Below are 20732 nucleotides of genomic sequence, written 5' to 3'. Positions count from 1 at the left end.
TTTGAAGTGAAACTTCTTTAGGCAATATAAATAATATTAGCGTCACGAAGATGTGCAGCGTTTTTGTCGAAGAAAAGGGAGAGAGCGATTGAGACCGATTGAGAGAGAGTGATATGGGTAAATTACCTTATAGAAATTCTATTTTTAAAATTAAAATTTCGTAGAGAGAATTATTAGTATTTTATATTTTATGCAAAATAATTTATTGAAATTTCAAACGACGAATTGTAAATTAAAATGCCACGTGTTTTTATCATCGAAAAAAAAAAAATAATAATAATTTACATAAATTTTCGACACTTAATATTTTAATGACAATTAAATTCCTAACATATCTTCCTTTTCCCCTCCCTCTAAGTCTCGGAAATCTAAAGTTTTAGATTTCTATAAATATGAACAAGACTTAAAAATTTGTTTACCACTTCTGACATGTGTACTTTGTACGCACGCACTTTGTTTTAACTAAATCGTCAATCTTTCAATGAAACGTGTAAGCTTATGAGATTTTGACGGCTCATTGGTCTAGTGGTTAGTACCCCTGACTGCGAATCCATGGGTCCCGGGTTCGATCCCCGGCTGAGACAAACATCGATGTGATGAGCATTTGGTGTTGTACTTAGGTCTTGGGTGTTTAAATATGTATTTATATGTCTATCTATCTATAATATGTATGTATATCCGTTGCCTAGTACCCATAACACAAGCTTCACCAGCTTAGCATGGGACTAGGTCAATTGGTGTGAATTGTCCAATCATATTATTATTATTATTATACGATCATTACGATATCTTACTTTTTATTTGATCAGCGGGTAGTTGTGCGATCATTTCTGCAATATCTAATAAAACAGCCTCTGCCAAAGGACCAAACATATTAAGGCGACCCCTCGATTGTGCACTAAAACAAAACTAGTTATTAGCCTTTGCTCTTCACGTAGTCCTGGAATGCGTTGCTGTGGCTTCTCAACGAACAGAAAATCTCTCCGAGAAGCCTCTGAAATGCCCAGGAAACTTCTGAGCTTCTGGAGGCTTAATTGGGACTTAAATAGGGTGAAGGTGCGGAAACTTAGTCCATACTACACTAGCCTTTGCTCGTAGGTATTGTTTCTTTTAAAATTGTTTGCCTACATACACGGTAAGAGCTCGCAATACTCTTCTTGTTAGGGTGAGATTCAAGAACGAGTCAGCGCAAACTAAGACTCTTTTACATCAACGTATGTTAAACATTATTATTTATTGCCGAAACATTATATTAGATGTAAATGCACAACGTGCTATATGCAACTTATACATATATTATATTCCTATGTAAAATTCATTGATTTGAACTATCCAGTGAAACTATTAAATCACTATGATTGTGTAGCATTCTTTCGCTATGTCCTTTGGCGTGTAATTTTATCAATAGAGAGATGTTTATTATTAATAATTTAAAAATCGTTTAAAAATTATTGTAAAAACAGAGTGATTATTGTAGTTCCATTTGCTTAAAGATTTACGAATATCGTATTAAGAAGACTAGCGAGTGTCCATGGGCGGTATCACTAAACATCAGGTGTCTGTTGTTGAACTACTAGGTTGAACTTAGAAAAAAAACATGTTACCCCTGCATTTCCTTATAAAATGCATCCTTCAATGGTTCCATAGGTTTCTCGTCCATAGAACCTATCATCCCCATAAAAACTATCAATAACGAGGTGAAGTAACCAAATTTGTGAACTTCCATCACAGCCTTCACTTGTAAAAGTAACGGGTCGACTGTTGGTTGTGTTTCCATTGTAGATATTGCTGTAATACGTGTTATATTAGAGTTTGGCGTTTTTAAGGCAGTTTTTGCCGCGGACCACCACTATGTGGAACCAGCTGCCCACCGATGTATTTCCAATAGGTTCCTTCAAGAAAACCTTCGGCAAGATTATGATGTACAAGGCGTGTCATATTAACGCTGGTCATACAGCAGAGCATGGCCAATCGTCAATTTGTGGGGCTCTGAGCTGTTACGGGCAAGACCCGCAATAGACGCCCACGCAAAAAAATTCACCGACCGAAATTCCCCGCTCGGTTCGATAGATGCGCATCGCACATGGGTTGATTGATATCAGAGATTCCAAAATAAGAATTGCATTTTTTAAAATTTCAGATATTGTTTTTAATTATATCGCCTATTATTTTCAGTGGGGACTGCGAGACCTTTGTATCCACGGGACCCTGGGCTGCAGCCCAAAAAGCCCTTAAGTAGATCCGCCGCTGATATTCCATACTATCAAAAACATTTGTATGGAGACACAATTATTACTTTATGGACCCCATATGTTCGTACAGCAAAACAAATCATATTATCTATGATATGGCCCGTTGAATGTTGAAAAACCCATACACTTACTATTGTTAATAACATGAATGTCCGTAGTCCAAATGTCCGCTTCCGTTGTAGTCAAATAGTGTTCTAACACATCGTTAACGGTTGCGTTTGAAGGTGCAACTGTTTCTGGGCTATTCGCTTCTTCATCAACAACTGTTGTTGTATCATCTGAATTTATCGCTCCCTCAGTCGTTATATCTGTTACAAGACTTTCAGTTTCCTGAATTGGTGTAGAACTTACTGTAGTTTTATTCATTGTGTCGACTATATCATCGAAGTAGAATAATGGCGTTGTCTCTTCCCAGTCGTCGAAGTTGTAGTCGTGAAAATTATTTTTTCTTATCGCTTTGCCTGTTTTTATATCGGTTTTGTTTAGCAGATATTTGCTTTTGATTGTCCATGGTCTGGTAGCTGGAAATCAATTGTGTTACCTTATTAGTTATTACTATTTGGCGTAATAACAGAAATATTATAAGTACCTAGTAACCTTAAAGTACCAAGTACAGAACAGTGTTGGCCTAGACTTGAAAGTGCGCCTATCTACCATGAGGTCCTGTATTTGAATCACAGCATAACATTCCCTTGTACGGTGAATGAATTGTAAGGAATTACTTACAATTCATATATTATATACTCATATTTATCGACGGCGTGTGTCCGACACAAATCTAGGTGATTTATGAAATCATGTAAAAAAAATTCAATCACGAATCACATACAGAAATCTGATGCAAAGATTCAAAACTATTATTATTATTAAAGCTTTCAAAATTGTCACCTTAAAATAATAAATTGTAAGATACCTATTCGTATCAGCTATTAAAGTAATATATAAAAAGTATATAACCCGACCTATCGCATAGTTTATAATAAATCTGTGCTTCCGATTTTATAAATACTATTTATTTATTATTAATAATAATTCTGTTACTGAATCTTGATGAGGATGACATAGAACACTAATTCAAGTTTTATCTCCTTTGAGTTGACGTACACATCTCAGAACGAGCATATACAGAGACGTGTTCTTATACATATATAGTAGAGAAAATATATAACGCTAGAGTTAACAATAGTATTACATACCAGCCGATAAGAATATAATATCAAATATCACAGTAAACAGTATGAGTTTTAATGGCATTTAACAGAGATTTTAGCCCTAGTATGCTCACGTTGTTTTTTTCGCATAGACGTTAATAAAAATGTATATTTTGTTTAAATATAAACATTGATCTAACAGTAAGTTTTTCGTAATACAAATGTGTTGTTTATACATATAGTAAAAGATATAGAACTGTTTAGTAAAAAATTTAAAATTGTTGACCCAGATACAGCAAAGGCTCTTCTACTATTTGGGTTTTGGGGCAACTATTCTAGTTCGAATAAAATATTATTCTGAAATTAGTTAAATATTTTTTGATGACAAACATGCACAAACTTATATATTTTAATCTGCAATACATATACTTATTTTTATGATTACCATAAAATTCTATTTATTTTTTATAGTTCGAAAATGCGTTTTATTCTGTACTTTCTATTTTTGTTCCTAGGTTTGTAATATATTATTATTATCATGCACATAATTTATTCAATTTATTAAATACATGAATTTGAATACAAAATCTTCAGGTTTATACCAATTCTAAAAAGGAGGCCTTAATTTTTAAGATTTTTGCTTGATGTACATCAAACAACACCTACTCGAAGTTGCATCCTAAACCAATTTAACAAATTGTACTTTAGATTTACTAAAAACTTTTATTCTTAGGTCACAATGAATGCGCAAAACCACGAAGCGTCAACTTAGCGCTGGAAACTGTATTTGAATTCAACAATGAAACAGATGTTGGATTCGTTGAAACTGTCAAAGGCTTCTTGGCTAACATAAAAGATACTATAGATAATTCATATCAAAGCAATGATTATCAGACCAGACGAATGGATTCATTGACCTTTACAGAATTCATAGAAAACTCTATAAATGTACTGAAATCTTATAACGATCTAGACTTAGCATATTTTATAGAACTGCTTGATACAGAAATAAATGAACACGATTATCGAAACTGCGAAGTTAAAATAACCAACGAATTCAGCTTACGAAGTTTTTTTGCTGACAAACTTTCAGACGCAAGAAATTTACCAGTTACGGAAATTAGAAGATCTTTAGATAACATTTTAAGGGAACTGAGAACTAAGAGAGAAAAAAGACGTAGGATTTATAATTTTCTCAATTCTTTAGTCAAAAGACGCACTCAAGAGAGATTTAGAAGTATTTTGAATTACTTACAGCTGTACAGACGTCGGCAAATGGAGCCAACAATAACGCTGCGCACGGTTGTTGAGAAAAGCATACGATCTCTCATTAAAGATTATATTTGCAATCTTAATTATTCCAGTTGGCGAAAAATAAGGCACATGTTCAAAATATTCTATAAAGATTTAAGGATGCCTGTACATAATCTTAAGAAGGATTATAAATGGGATCGACAAGTAAAGAAAGCTGTAGAAGATAATGACGATTTGTACGACCTTGAAATTTTAAAAGATGTTAGTAATGCCAAAAGAGATACATATGTAAATCGAAACAGTAAGGAAAATAAGTACCAGATAAACACGAATGAAGAATACCAAATCCAAGAGAAGAAGGAAGAAAGATCTAAAAATAGGAAAGGTAAAGTCAATATCAGTTTGACCAACTCTGATGATATTCTGGATCTCAAAATGGACTATGGAGAAACTCAAGATGAAAATAATAGCGAACACACGAAAAGTACAATAAAAAGAAGGAGAACTAGAAAGCCCAAAGAGGCAGAGAGTGAATTATCTATTTCAAAACGTGATAACGAAGAATCAACACAGGACCGTAACAATTATTTTGAAAAAAGTAAATCATTTACAATGCATAGGAAAACAAAAAGCAAACGCCATAGAACATTTGTTACACTTTATCCTGAGATCATAAGCTATATGACAAGATCAAATAGAAAAATTAAAAAAACCACCGATTATTTTAGAAATGACAAGAGAAGTCAAGAAAGAAAGAGCGACATAGAAGAAGGAAAGAAGGAAAGGAGAAAGAATAAAAAGACGACACAAGGCCTAATAAGTAGAATTAATACTAATATAAATATCGGTTTACATAAATCTACAAATCCTAAACTCACGAACTCTCAAAATTCGCACATAAAACGTTTCAGGTAAGTAAACCTAATAAAAAATTTAATCAGCCTAAAATCAGAAATTAACTTGTTATATACTACTATTACTATTATGTTTACACTGTGGATGCGTTAACCATAATTACTTTAACTTGAAAACATAATTCTGGTAAAGTTCTCAATAATGTAATGATTTTAATTTCATTTATTTTTAGGATAAAATCAAATCTTTCGACGTTGAAACACGAAGAAAATAAAAGAGCAAAAACTATAAAGGCCACAACAGCATTTAAATCTGAAGAAATACCTAAAAAAGAATTTCAAATTAGAGACCATGCTGAAGTAGACCATTTCGGAAGTTTATACAAACTGCGAAACAAACAAACACCAGAAATGGTTTATCGTGGATTTAGAAAAAGCAACGACTTGGCAACATTAGGCACAACAGAAGATACGAATGTTAATACAACTGTAACAACTACATTAACGACAAAGACCTATGGAACACTAGCATTTTGGAAAGGAACTAAAGTCCTTGAAAATATTACAACTAAACGCACTAGGGGCACAGAGACTTTAACAACCGATAAAATAGTAAACAGACTTTCCACGAGAAATACAACTAGACTCACGTCAAATTCCACTAAAACAACATCTCTAGATGCAAATGATAAAGCCAATAACACTGTATTTAAAAGTCTAGTAGCTGGAATAAAGCGTAACGATAGTGACATTCAGATTAAAAGCACTCGAAGTAAATCAAACCAGGAAACGATAAAATTACAGAATGATACAAAATATCTCGTGGAACCTTTTTTGAGTTTAAAAACTACGCATGAACCAACAATGATTAGCCAAGTCGACCTGAGAAGGTTCTTGAATAACTCTATATTAAATGAAGTTGGTGAGAATCCTAAAATGAAACAGCTGAGTGATAGATTTCAAGAAGATCTTAAGAAAATATTTTTAGTTCCGCCACCCCAACATCCAAGATTGAATGATTCTATCAAAGATCCAATAGATGAAATTGAAGAAGCATTTAATCTGTGATAGTATAAGGATTTTAGGTATATTATTGCACTTGTCATTAAATAAAAACTATAAGGATATTTCTTGTTCTATCTATAAGATGATGAAGAGACCAACATTTCCGACGTTTTTTATGTAGATTTGATGAATCAAATAATACAAATACTGGACTGGATACTTAAATTTAATACTCTATATTAATATGGATTTTAAATGGATTGTTCCTTAAAATGTAAGGCAAAAAAGACCTTTTTAGCCTCCGGATTAAATTAAACTATATTCAGTGATGAAACATAAGCATGGTCGACTTATTTCAATTAAAATTTTAAATTTGTCAAGACAAATCTACTTTAGCGGCTTGCTAACTCGTAATAAACGGCTCTAAGTATAATTATTTCCTAAGCAGCGACGTGTGATCTCTTCCCTTTATTTACAAATAATCATGAAATCTTGTTAAAGTAAAAATATGTGGTATACTTAGTTCTACCGGAATCTCATAGCAAATAAAAATTTGTTGTGGGCAATACTGGGGAAATTCGATTAAATGATCTTGAAATGTTCAGAATAAAATATTATGAACATGAACTATATTAGTTACTTGTATAAAGAACGTTGTTATACACCGGGTTCTTAAAATAAATCAATCGTAAATTACTTTATGTACTAATTTATAATAAGTATCAATCATACAAATAACTTAAAACCTCATTCAGAACTAGACAACAATTCTAAGAACTCCACTTGCATTTTGGATATGTATGGATGGATATAACTATCACCGCGCCGTTCGTTTTTCTAGACAGTGCGTGCACGAGTGACAAAATTGTCACTCTCAGGCCTCAGCATCGTTCGTTGGCAATTTGCATTGGCCTTCCGATTCTCGACTTTGGTGCAAGCAAAATGGCGTTATCATCTACAGAAAAAGTTACTTAATATCCGTGAAGGCGATATTGATAATGACATCATTATCAATATCGCCTTCACAAGATTCAAGAGATTCTTCCCAAGATTGGTACGCGAAGCCATTGAAATCAAAAAACACCCCAATTTCAATAGACAAGACGGCCTAAAATTGTCAAACACCTGGGATCCAATAATATCCAAATTAAAATCTCAAAAAGAAAACCAATCCGCGACAATAGAGGACACCGTTAGCCATTTTTGCCAAAACCCTCCATCTTTAAGTCGATACCAACTCCGGGGAAATAAATACAGATAATGCAACTTTCTCTGCAGCTGTGATACTTTTTGACATTCAACATCTTTTGTCTTCAGTCACCGTGACCACGCACGCTGTAAAGCACGCGAAACGTCGGATAAATTTAAAATTATGTCAAATAATTGTAAATTTTTAATAATACATAACTTTAATCCGGTAAAAGCTTTTTTTTTTCTTTAAATGACATCATTATTGAAGAAGTGGAAAAGAGACCAGTACCTACTCTATGTTAAAAACTGAAAGACTACTCTGACATTACTTTGAAAATTGAAGGATGGGATAGGAACATAGTGTAGAACTTCCACTTATTAGCCTGTGACTCCATACGGGGTGTGGCCAATATTCTTTTCGGTTTTATTTTCTTCTGAGTCTAATGAGTTCATAGTCAACGACCGTCCTTTTGAAATCTATATCGGCAAAGTTTTCTCACAGTCACCCTTCGTAAGCGCACTCCTCTTTAGAAACATGACAATAACAAAAACTTTAATGTATGTGCGCGCTTAGCCTTATGCCCTGAGATGCTAGACCGGTTGTAATTTATTTTTTGATGCTTTTACTCTTGTAGGAGTAGTAGGTTGTTTGTGTTGTTATAAATTATTTATTTATTGCTTATTATCTCATTTTTCTTCCTGAATTCGAATAAAACATACCACTTTAAGTAATTTTAGTAGCACCGTTAAAACTTAAAAACTGGCCTTGACATAGGTATGACAAATCATAGACTTAGTATATACTGGCGTATAGACCAACAAAGCGAGCGAGGGGGAAGAAAATCCCTTACGGTAATTTGGCAAGATAGAAAAGGATAGCGAATCCAATGAAACTGTGACTGGTTTTGAATGACAGGTCATCACAAGTCGGCACGCGGAGAAACAACCCCTTAGTATTTTGGATTTTTTGCGTACATCGTGGTTTATTTTCAGTAAATCTAATTGTATTCAACAATGGTTACATGTGAGTGATTGTGGTGTAAATAATAGAAATAATCCTGAAAATTGCACATTTCACAAGTAAATACCCAAATCGTCATCACTGGCATGACGCGTTTATTTTTGGTTAAAATTTGTCTTTTATCCTATATAAAATATAAAATAATGCCAATGCTTTTGTTTACTTTCATATTTTGTATATTTGGAAGTCCATTTGTTGATAATTTACATGATTTTAGTGGATAAATATTTCATCAATTAATTTTACATGTACGCTAGGGATTGACTCAAATTAATCGATAGAATTATCGATATTTTATCTTGAATGTTACTTATGAAAATAAATGCTTTCTTACGTTAACCGTCTCGTATCTGAACCATTTTGCCCAATTTTGTATTATTTGTCCAACAGATTCCCTCTAGATACTATACTAAGAGGAAAATGGTTGAGATTAAATGGGCGCGTTGGTTGGAATCCAAAGAAGAACTCTACCATTTGCGGCAAACATTTCCCGGACGAATATAAAAGAAAAAGACGAATAAATACAGTTTTAGTTAAAGGAGCCATTCCAACTTTATTTGTAAAATTTATTCGTGAAAATAAAAAAATCACTCAAGCTATTGGGAAATCTACAATTTGCAAAGCAGTACTTCTTATATTAGAAGATAATTCCGGCTTATTTTCGAGTTTGGAAAACCACAATTTGGACCAAGATATTTTAGTGGTCATAGGTATTTAATAATGAAATACGTTATAGAAATTTACTTTGAAATTCGACTTAAGTATGAATGTAAACTTAATAATTTAGGAAAGGAAACTGTAAGGAACCAGTTTAATAAGATTGTTCTGTTTAAAGGTCAATAAATTAAGAAGCAATGAAAAAAGTTGTTTTTTTATTAATGCATTTTTTTTTACATAATGTCATAATTATAATCTGGACAAAAACAGTCTATGGAACAACTTTCTCCAAGGGTCGAACATCTTACTTCAATAAGTTATCGATAGTCCTCCAAAGTAAAAGGTACATCACTAGCTAATGCACACACTGACAAATCAAAATTGGTCACGCTTTATCGAGCTGTCAGTTCGTCTATACGCCAGTATATACTAAGTCTATGTGACAAATATAATATTTTCAGAAATTCTAGTCCCAAATTAGCAACATAGTCTGTGGTAGTGGTAGTCTGTGCATATTGGATTGTTTTTGACACACCTTTCTATGCTTTCTTTTCCTAATATTAAAGCTCTTCGTTTCCGTGTGTGTATTTTGTGAGCTTTCTAGTGAAGGAACTTATTAATAAAGTGAATTTTAAATTGTTAGTGCTAGGCGGCATTTCTAGATAAGGTATGTCTTTCCAAACAAAAGTCAATATATTATACGACAAAATATAATGATATTATTTATTCATGGAGTCTTATCGAATTGACCTACTTTTTAAACTGGGCGTATTATTTCGCGTTTCCTATTTGTTTGTTGATTGTTAAAATAACTGTGTTTTTATCAAGTTAAAGGTATTTGTAAATTTATTTCGCTAAATTATAACTGATTTGTAAATAAATTACATTTTGCTTCTTATGGAGTAAAGATTACCTCTCAGTGATCTGGTTTATGAGTCACGATTATACTGTTTTATAAGTAAGGCACCTATTGTTTCGCCTGTTAAGGTTTCCCAATATCTACTGAGTTTTAGAAACTCTGTTTTCTTTACCATTTAAATTCAAATCTCAGTAATAGTCGTCTTATAACAATATGAATGAATCTGTTTTTAATTTTAATAAAGAATAGTACATAGATTAAATTTTTTCCCCTATTATGTGATTGTAAACCTATGATCTTGTCTATAAAATTGTGTTAGCCACAATGGCTATTTAAAAGTGAAGATTTTCCATTGCATAATTTACAGTTTTTTTTGTATAAAAAAACTACTTACATATTGTAAATATTAACTTATCCCTGTTCTGTACGTCGTTTGTTGTAGAATGACAACCATGGCAGACCCCTATGACACAACTGGGACTTTGTCCTTGAAATGGGATCCTAAAAACTTGGAGATACGTACCATGTCTGTTGAAAGGACCCTTGAGCCATTGGTGTTGCAGGTTACTACCCTTGTTAACAGCAAGGATAAGGCAGCTAAAAAGAAACGACGTGAGTATAGTATATTTATCATAGCAAGTATGATAATATTACTCCATTAATGATAATTGGTGATTTGGTCCATAGAGACTAAGAAATTCTTTTGGATGTCCATACATAGTTTTAAATATGGGCATAACACATTCAATCTTTGATGATTAACAATAATAAACTAAATTATAATTAAATTAATAATGATATATTTTGCAAAATATGAATACTAGTGTAGCTTATAAAATTTTAGCTGGCAAATCTAAGAGAGCCAGTGCCTTAGTAGCAACTGTAGAGCGAGCTACAGAAATTTTCATAGAAAGAGGACAGACAATCGCTTATGAGAACCCAGAAATCACTCAGGAGATGCTGGCCGCAGTTGAGCAAGTTAGAAAGGCTGGTGAGTATTAGTTTAACTACATTAAATTGCATTGAATTTGAGATATTACTATAGTTTTTTAAGTATGCCATACAGTGGTGGTTGTATAATTAAAAACACTACTATCAGTCCTTGACATTAAGTAAGATACTTCACCGCAATTGTTTTTATTTTTAAATTAAACAATAAATAGGACAACCATATGTTCAATGATTTATCAATTCAATATTAATGCTCAATTTCAATATGACATTATAGACAAACATTTAAATCAGTTTTAAGGTATGAACAATAATGGTCCACTTATTAGAAACAACAACAGAAAAGTATTAAAAATAATATTTTTTTAAGTACATTTTAGTAATGAGTATTGTTATTTACGAAATAATTACTATCCACAGCCTACCGACAGTTATAATAAATATTTAGTGGTTTATCCCTTATTTTTAATAACTATACTATAACTGAGACGACATGGCATTGATTCAATCTAGTTCATACATTTTTCTAGGTAAATTATTCAATTTTCCTGGAATTCTCCATGCTTCAACAAATGCTTGCCACTGTGGTTGACTATACTCCTTGTCTATTTACAATTAAAAGCAATGTTTACTGAAGGTCTAACATAGAACTTTCCATCGGAATTTACCATATTTATTTTTGTTTCATCTGAAAATTACACTTTCTTCCGTTCTCGTACCGTCCAATTAACATATTTAGCGAATAATAATCGCTTCTCTTGGTGTTGCTTGGTAAGAAGTGGTAACTTTCGAGAGGTTCTTCCAAACAATTAAGCTTCCACTAATCTTCGGCGTATCTCTCATATATATATATATATATATATACTAGCCGTTTCGCGCCCGCTTTGCTGGACGAATTAAAATAAATTTTATGTTTCATTATTTTATTTTTTTTTCATATTTTTATTATTCTTCTTTTTAACTTCCCGCTAAGAAAATTGAAATATTTCGAAAATCGAGTTTTTAACAGATGTTGACGTTTTGCGGTTCTAAAAAGCCTCTTTTGTTTTTATTAGCGGGAAAAATTTTCATAAAAGTAAAACAGAAATAAAAAAATGAAGGAACGTTGGAATTAAATTGAATTTCGCATCGAATGGTGGTAGTTTCATGTCGATACGATCAGTGGTTTAAGCGTGAAAGAGCCTCAAACGAACACCATTTTCTTTTTATATATATAGATATAGATGTTTCTCGGGTCATCAGGCGTATCTTCTATGGCAGAGGTTTCTCTTGGCCGAGCCTTTGTAAGAACTTTTTCAGCGGTTCCAAGTGTTTTATAATGGTCACATGCATTAAAAACTTGCTTTAACAAAACAATTTATATGCTCATGCTAATACGCATTTAGTAATTTCTTTACGCTTAACAATTACTTGCCTAGTTGACGCGTCACAAATTTTATTTTTGGCCATTTTGAAAAAAATAAAATTCAGATTAAATTTTGAAATCCCTCCAAAATAATAGAAGAAGCTAAGAAATAAATGTTATTCTCCAATTTAAAAAAACGAGCTATGGATACTTTTTTAAAATGTTTCTAATTAGGCGTCTAAGCCAGTAACAGAAAATAAATGTGTAAGACTCATTTGGTAATTAAAAGTAAGATATGTTTTATATTTTATGGATTTAATGAGCGTTTTATTTGAGTGGCTATATTATTGTATAATTATTAGGTATATTTAATTATATACCTAATAATTATAAATAAAAATATTATAGTTGAAGTTCGAAGAAGTGTTTCTAATTATATGACCACCACTATATTTAAACAAAAATCTTAGTTGTACATTTAAGATTGAGGGTTTATATCATCAAATTCTATAAGAGTCATGTATGGTCATCTATGTGAGTCAGGTATTTAACGGAATCAATAATTGCAGGGGCAGCCATGAGTCTCGCAGCTCGTGAGTTCTCTGAGGAGCCGTGTGCATCATCTGTCCGCTCCAGCATGGTTAGAGCTGCTCGCAGCCTGCTCTCTGCTGTCACTCGCCTGCTCATTCTTGCTGATATGGTGGATGTGCATCTGTTGCTGTCTAAACAGAGAATGGTAAGATTTTTATATTCTTTTAAATTGTTTTAGATATTTCTACATAAAACAATTGATTTCTTTCTCCACAAATGATATAAAGTATGTTTGTTCTTAAATAATTGTTTCATATTATACTACAATCAATTTTTAAATAATACAAACATTACGTCACAACAACAAGTTTATTTCAAGAATTTAACTTTATAACAAGTAAGTTAAGTATAAGTTATAACAAGAATTATAACTTTATATATATTATATATATAGTTCTAATATATATTATAACTTTCATAACAAAATTCATTCTCATATCACTAAGGGGTAATTTGTGAATAAGACTTATTTATTTATTGAAGTTTACCACATCATACATAATGCTATTTCTGCGGAATATGTTACAAGCTATCTTTTCTAAAATATATGAAAATTTTGGTAAACATAAATGTTACTGGCAAAACACCGGATTAGGTATAAGATAAACACTTAACTTTTTTTTAAATAAAATTGATTATTATTAATTTTAATTGATCACAATTATATTATTATTAGAAGTAGGATTCTTGTATAGAAGTAATTATAATTAATATTTATATCCAGCTCTGGAATAAGTACTGTTTAATCCGTTATATTTGCAAATAATTTGAATGAGAGGTGCCTGAACGCCTAGGCTGGTTTCTGCAGAGAGAATTTAATAAATTCTGCTGATTGGGAATGAATAAGACTTAAAGCCCAACACATATTATTAAACCCGTAAGAACCAGAAAATTCTAGAAACTTATTTTGTTCGTAACATAATTTCAGGTGGAAAAAGATCTTGACAAGCTGAAATCGGCTTCCTCTCAATCTGAACTGATAGAGAGCGCTCGTCAATTTGGTCGTTCTGCCAGTGAATTGGCTGCTCAAGCGGCTAAGAGGCAGAAGGAACTCAAGGAGCCAAGGATGAAGGACGAGCTGGCTGCAGCGAGGGCTGTTCTGAAGAAGCACTCCACCATGCTGCTCACTGCCTCTAAGGTATTAATGTTGAAAATGATTTCTAAATTACATTAAATCGTGAAATTTTATATTATTTCCTGTACATAAATTACATGGGGCATATGTTGGACAAATCTTTACTAGGCTTCTTTACCAATCTTCTTCCCCAAGAATCGAATCTCCTCGATCGAAAACCATTCGAGAGATCGAAACCTCCAGAATTACACATAAAGACACATTATTTTTCATTGTTTTCCACAAGCATTTTCCTGATGAAATGTAGCCTTTTGATCTTATCAAATAGTAGTTTTTTCACTGGATATCGAACCAAAACTGTCAGTGACCATTCTTTATAACTTTTAAAGGTATACGTTCGTCACCCGGAATTGGCTGCTGCAAAGGCCAACCGTGACTTCGTTCTTCGTGCTGTGTGTTCCGCCGTTGACACCATCTCGGCTGTCGCTCAGGGCAGACCCACTCCTAATACTGGTAAGACATTGATTTCTTAATCTAATGTATAAAATTCTCGTGTCACAGTTTTCGTTGCCATACTCCTCCGAAACGGCTTGACCAATTTTGATGAAATTTTTTGTGCTTATCCGGTATCTATGAGAATCGGCCAACATCTATTTTTCATCCCCTTAAATGTTAGGGGTAGTCCAGTCCACCCCTAAGTTTATTTTTTAATTTTTTAGACAAAATTTTTAATTTCTATTTTTTTATGATACAGCATTAAAAAATACATACAACCCTTAACTTTCATCCCTTACGATTAACCCCTATTTTTTTATTATAAATGGTATACATGGCAAAACGACGTTTGCCCGGTCAGCTAGTCTAATATATAAAATTCTCGTGTCACAATGTTAGTTACCATACTCCTCCAAAACGGCTTGACCGATTTTATAAATGATTTTATAAAATTTTATATGCATATTCAGTAGGTCTGAGAATCGGCTACTATCTATTTTTCATACCCCTAAGTGATAAGTATCCACCCCAAAATATTTTATTTTTAGTTTTTGGACAATTTTACAGTCGAGTTTTTTAGCTAGAAAATTAATCGACAAAAGAATGTACACAGCTCCGCAGTTTTAACTAATTTCGGCAACTTAAGTACTTTTAATTATTTAATTGTCGTTATTGAGGGTGTAATGCTATGTAGAGTGTATCATTGTATGGGAGACAAGCTAAACCAACCAAAGCCGAGTGATTTCGACGCTTTAGGGGGTTTGTGGGTTAAATGTGGAGTTTACACTGTATTTATATTTTTAACATTTGAACAAGCTCTTACCATAAATAAAAAATAAATAATAGTTAAAAAAAACTAAAAAACACGCTTTTAAAGCACATCAAACTATAGGTTGCTTTATAGACGAAAAATATGGCACAGAGCGCCCCACGCTTTTTCACAATAATACCAGTATTTTTTGTTCATTACCATTTTTAGCCTAAATTAGGAATTATTTTTCACTTTTTAGTTTGATGTGCTTTAAAAGCGTGATATTTAGTTTTTTTAAACTATTATTTATTTTTAATTTTTTAGTTAAATTTTCTTTATTTTTTTCATTTTTTTTCGGATTATTGCATTGTCATCGATCTTTGACAGGTGCGCAAAGTTTGAATTAAATCTGTCCGTTAAAAGTGGGTCAAAATCGAGTCCAAGGGAGTCAGTTACATACATACATACATACAGGTGAAGCTAATATAAAGCGTGTAAAAATCTTACCATTTTTGTCATTGTATTTGTATTTCCATTTTTTTTATTTTAATATTTTTTCTGACAATGCAGAAGTTTTTTTTTATTAAACTAAGGCTTATTATATATGTATTTATGTTTATTTTGGGTTATTCTAGGTACTAACCGTGTCCCAGTGGAGGGTCCAGGAGAATTGGCTCAGGCTTTGGATGACTTTGATGTAAGTTCTATAGACTATCCCCTTTTTTAAGTAAAACTAATTGTAATCTGTAACAAACTCTGTTGTGTCGTAAAAGTTGGTGCTATCTGTGGTATGTTTCTTAAGGAATTTATCATTCATTTATACAATTAATATTATATTAAATAAATTATTTTTCTACAACACATACTTTTTGACGAAATGATGATTTTTGAATTTTAGTCTTATTGAAGTTAAACTTCTTTAGGCGCGACAAGGGAGTAACACAATTTTTTTTCTGACGGAAGTAACGCTTAAACGTAGTTTCCGCTATTTAAAATAATACGATAGCGCGATTTATAAGTCCGTCAGCGCCATCTAGTGGTGCATTATTTGAACTGATTAAAGTCAGTTTCTTGGTTCAGGATAGCATTCATTCGTTTTATTTGATACTGATTCTTGTAATCATGTTATTATTAGTATATTTATATTTAAAATGAAAATCCATACAAGTAACATGTAACCAAATTAAAATTCCACTAAAGAGGGAAGGTTCCCATCCTACCTTGCTTTTCTTTTGTTATTCATAGTAGTAGGCCAGTTTTTTTTTAGCTTAATTTCGTATTTTACCATTTTGGAAGAAGTAAATTAATACCAAAACAGTAAATAAAAAAAATCATCAGTTTAAAAAAATGTTTTAAATTGCAAAGTTTTTTGAAAACCTGTAAATATACTTATTGATTTATTACTTTTAATATAAGTAAATTAATAATAAATTTTCTGACGATTGCGACATTCTATAATATTCAATAACAAGGTTATATTGACATGTGCTGATCTAACCTTCGTATTTGAATAATGTTTGTAAAGCACATGAATAATAAATATAATTAAATTATAATTTAATATTTCATCGTTTCAGTGAGACCTATATGCCTTTTTTTATAGCTTTTCATTGCGTCATCTTGGTTCTTTTTATTAAAACTTACCTATTTATCTATCATAACATTTTTTTTAAATTCAGGAGCGTATGGTGATGGAGCCATTGGCGTATTCCGAGCTGCGTACGCGTCCATCGCTCGAGGAGAGACTTGAATCCATCATTTCTGGCGCAGCACTTATGGCCGACAGCTCTTGTACTCGGTGAGTGATCATCATCATCATATTCCACCAATATGTCACAAAAGCTTCTTAAATTCTTCTTATTCTTTTTCTATAAAAATGACCATGTACGCAGGCTAATTTATTTTACTTATTTTACTCTTTTGTCTCTTTCTGTCAAATTGTGTTTACATTCAGAAGAAAAGAGACAAATACATAATTCAGTTAAAACTGTGCAATTAGATTTATTTTGAATTGTTATTGTGCCATTTTGAGTTCACAACTACCAATAGATTATCTCTATCCGACCCATCATTATTGTGAGATATAGATAGATAGTTGACAGTTGCCCATAGCCCATAGCGTTAATGTTCCAGAGACGAGCGTCGCGAGCGCATAGTGGCCGAGTGCAACGCTGTACGTCAGGCTTTGCAGGAGTTGCTCCACGAATATATGACCAATGTAAGTGATCACCATTTATATATCGTAAAAAATGTATATATATGTTAAGTGTAAACTATGTAAAATCTTTTTATATATATGTATTATGTATATTATAATTTTGGTGTTAATGTTAGGCTAGCTTAGCGCTTGATCCCTAATCATGTAATAATTATTATAAAAACAAAATATTTGTAAATTTGTTGTGGCAAGCAAAAACTGAGGTTCGTATAGGAACTAAATATTGATGAGCGTATTTAACAAGTCACATGTAGATATTTAAACAGACAGAAATCAGCCGGAATTTTGGAGGTATTTGCTAAAATACCCGCTAAGTCGTCTTAGCGTCCTTCAAGAAAAGAGCGTACCAATTCTTAAATCGCTAGCAACGTACTTGCGAGGCCTTTGGCATTGAGAAGTGTCCAATAATGGCGGTATCATTTAACATCAAGAGAGCCTCCTGTCCGTCCTGTAAAAAAAGTGCGTGCGTACAAAGTATACATGTCAAATGTGAAACTTCTTTGCCAAACTAATTTTTAAGTCTTGTTCATATTTATACAAATCTAAAACTTTACATTTCCGAGACTTAGAGGGAGGGAAAAAGGAAGATAATATGTAAGGAATTTAATGAATTTAATTGTCATTAAAATATTAAAAGTGTCGAAAATTAATACAAATTATTAATTTAATTTATTTATTCGATGATAAAAACACGTGGCATTTTAATTTACAATTCGTCATTTGAGATTTCAATAAATTATTCTTTAAAAATAGAATTTCTATAAGGTAATTCGCCCTTCTGACTCTCTCAATCGGTCTCAATCGCTCTCTCCCTTTTCTTCAACAAAAACGCTGCACATCTTCGTGACGTTTTTTAAAAATGTTACCCTCATGCGTCTAAAGAAGTTTCACTTCAAAAACTACAAAATAGTAGTATCTAGTATCTGAAATGAAGTTAATTTGAAGGCCGGTCGTCCCGAACAATCCGAGGGCTTGGAACGTGCGCTGGAGCACATGTGCCGTAAGACCCGCGACCTGCGTCGGCAGCTGAGGAAGGCTGTGGTGGATCATGTGTCTGACAGGTTACTATTGAAATTATTTTTATAATTGCATAAGGCCAACACGGCCTAGTGTGTTCAGCGTTCGGCTCTCAATGGACTTTTTGTATATGTGTGTATTTAACATTCGCTCGAACGGTGAAGGAAAACATCGTGAGGAAACCGGCTTGCCTTAGACCCAAATAGTCTACATTGGTCAGACACAGGAGGCTGATCACCTACTTGCCTATTAGACAAATAATCATGAAACAGATTTAGAAATCTGAGCCCTTGACCTAAAAAGGTTGCGCCACTGATTTTTTTCAGTGCATTGTTTTTTTTGTGCCACTTACAAGATGCAGTTATGTTTGTCAAATTATAATTAATATAGCACTTGATATGAGTATTTATTATGAATTTTGTTAATGTTCATAGAAGATTTAAAAAATGTCACTCACAATTTACGACAGCTGTCATTAACTTACGTATGACAATTGACAATAATTCATTTGTCAACTGTCAGCTGTCACGGCATCTGTCAAGATAATCAAAATTGTAATTACTCGATGAATACCTGTATGGTCGTACTTCAGTTTCCTGGAGACCAACGTTCCTCTGCTGGTCCTGATGGAGGCAGCTCGCAACGGCAATGAGAAGGAGGTGGAGGAGTATGCCGTTGTCTTCACTGAACACGCTAATAAACTTGTCGAGGTCAGTTAATGATGTAAATACACAGTTTACTTACACACAATACACAAAAAATATATTTGTATGTCATACATATGTAAAATCAATTGTTTTAAATAACTTATAAAAATAGTGTGTGTAATGTTCATTTCTTTATGTTATTGCGTATACACACTTTCACACCACCACACAACACTCTCGAATTAGGTATTACTTAGTTAAATGTATTTGATAATATTTATTTATTTTTTCCTTTCGTAAATGTTTCAATCTCTTTGTAAATATTATGTATTCCATCTTTGGTTATATATTTAATATAATTGTTTTATGTTATATATTATATGTTAGCTGTTAGCTGTAGGATAACGAAATAAATAATTACTGTAAAGATTATTCAGAGGGTTTTTACGTTTCTCTTGTTAAATAATGGACGGATTAAAGATAACTTTAATATAATTAATTTTCCTAGAATCACAATCAAGTGAACTTTAATAAATATTTTTAAATAAGTTAAATCTATACAGTATATCCCCTATAACGCGATTTTCGTGTCTCATTTGACGCGGTATTTCCCCGGTATAACGCGGAGATATCTCAAGTTATATTTCTGTAGTGTGAAATTTGTATTTACATTCCTCTTTTTGTAAGTGTAATATTTTTATTTTCATATTTGTCATATCTTTTAGATCATTATACTGCAGAAATGATGATGTGGTGTTCGACAATAAATAAAGAAAATAATTTGTTTTTCAAAGTGTTTTTGCAATATTGTTAAAAAAATCATAAAATAATCTTTTATTACCATAGATAAAGAATAGCAAGTTTAATATTGGCCACAGATTATTTACATTTGTCTATTACGTAACCAAATGAGCATAAACTAATCCAGATCTATTTGACTTCAGGTAGCGAACCTCGTGTGTTCGATGTCCAACAACGAAGACGGCGTCAAAATGGTGAGGCACGCGGCCGGACAGATCGAAGCTCTCTGCCCTCAGGTATGTTGAAGGCTGGACCTAAAAAATGCTTGTGCAGCCACTGAATTATTTATTTTATTTTTTCCATATGTGCTAAATTTAATAAGTGTATGTTTAATGTCACAACAAGATGATTTAAATACAGTATAAGAATAATCCAAGTTTCATCAAAATCGTATTAATATCTGCCTATCTATGGAAAAAAACGACGGGTTGCACTGCGGGAGTGCCGGCAGAAGTGAAAACTTGAATGTAACGTTGTGCATTTTTGATATTTTGGAATGGTTAGGGAATAGTTTTGCACAAATTGCTTTGATTATCAGTATAAAAGTACTATCTATTTTTAATATTTATTTATTGCGCTATCGTACACAAACATGAC

The 20732-nt window shown here is 32.4% G+C and overlaps 3 protein-coding genes across 5 annotated transcripts in view; 2 read left to right on the top strand and 1 right to left on the bottom strand.

Annotated features, from left to right (window-relative positions):
- Positions 1-3360, bottom strand: part of LOC125061517 — a 7192-nt gene extending 3832 nt beyond the window's left edge. The window contains exons 1-4 of the mRNA XM_047666995.1: positions 3357-3360; positions 2384-2773; positions 1605-1788; positions 795-898 (exon numbers count right to left, since the gene is read on the bottom strand). Coding sequence (XP_047522951.1) covers positions 795-898; positions 1605-1788; positions 2384-2773; positions 3357-3360 — 682 coding nt within the window. The remainder of the gene's footprint in view (positions 1-794; positions 899-1604; positions 1789-2383; positions 2774-3356) is intronic.
- A 455-nt stretch (positions 3361-3815) lies between these two features.
- Positions 3816-6624, top strand: LOC125061563. Its single transcript, XM_047667037.1, has 3 exons — positions 3816-3918; positions 4137-5568; positions 5745-6624. Exons 1-3 carry the CDS (start codon positions 3882-3884, stop codon positions 6577-6579), a joined length of 2304 nt encoding a protein of 767 aa, XP_047522993.1. The 5' UTR covers positions 3816-3881; the 3' UTR covers positions 6580-6624.
- Positions 6625-9869: 3245 nt separating this feature from the next.
- Positions 9870-20732, top strand: part of LOC125061140 (catenin alpha) — a 47452-nt gene continuing 36589 nt past the window's right edge. For 2 of the 3 annotated variants that reach the window (XM_047666363.1, XM_047666365.1), the window contains exons 1-12: positions 9870-10052; positions 10687-10856; positions 11089-11235; positions 13110-13276; positions 14060-14269; positions 14596-14719; positions 16088-16149; positions 17132-17250; positions 17586-17670; positions 18616-18731; positions 19280-19397; positions 20279-20371. In XM_047666363.1, coding sequence (XP_047522319.1) covers positions 10688-10856; positions 11089-11235; positions 13110-13276; positions 14060-14269; positions 14596-14719; positions 16088-16149; positions 17132-17250; positions 17586-17670; positions 18616-18731; positions 19280-19397; positions 20279-20371 — 1410 coding nt within the window. In that variant the 5' untranslated portion in view covers positions 9870-10052; position 10687. Of the gene's footprint in view, positions 10053-10119; positions 10220-10686; positions 10857-11088; positions 11236-13109; positions 13277-14059; positions 14270-14595; positions 14720-16087; positions 16150-17131; positions 17251-17585; positions 17671-18615; positions 18732-19279; positions 19398-20278; positions 20372-20732 lie in introns of those variants that run through there. The other variant, XM_047666364.1, reaches the window with a different exon arrangement.

Source organism: Pieris napi, chromosome 23 (assembly GCF_905475465.1).
Source record: "Pieris napi chromosome 23, ilPieNapi1.2, whole genome shotgun sequence".
NCBI lineage: Eukaryota > Metazoa > Arthropoda > Insecta > Lepidoptera > Pieridae > Pieris > Pieris napi.
The sequence above is the reverse complement of the archived record's forward strand: the minus strand, read 5'-3'. Positions and strand labels throughout refer to the sequence as shown.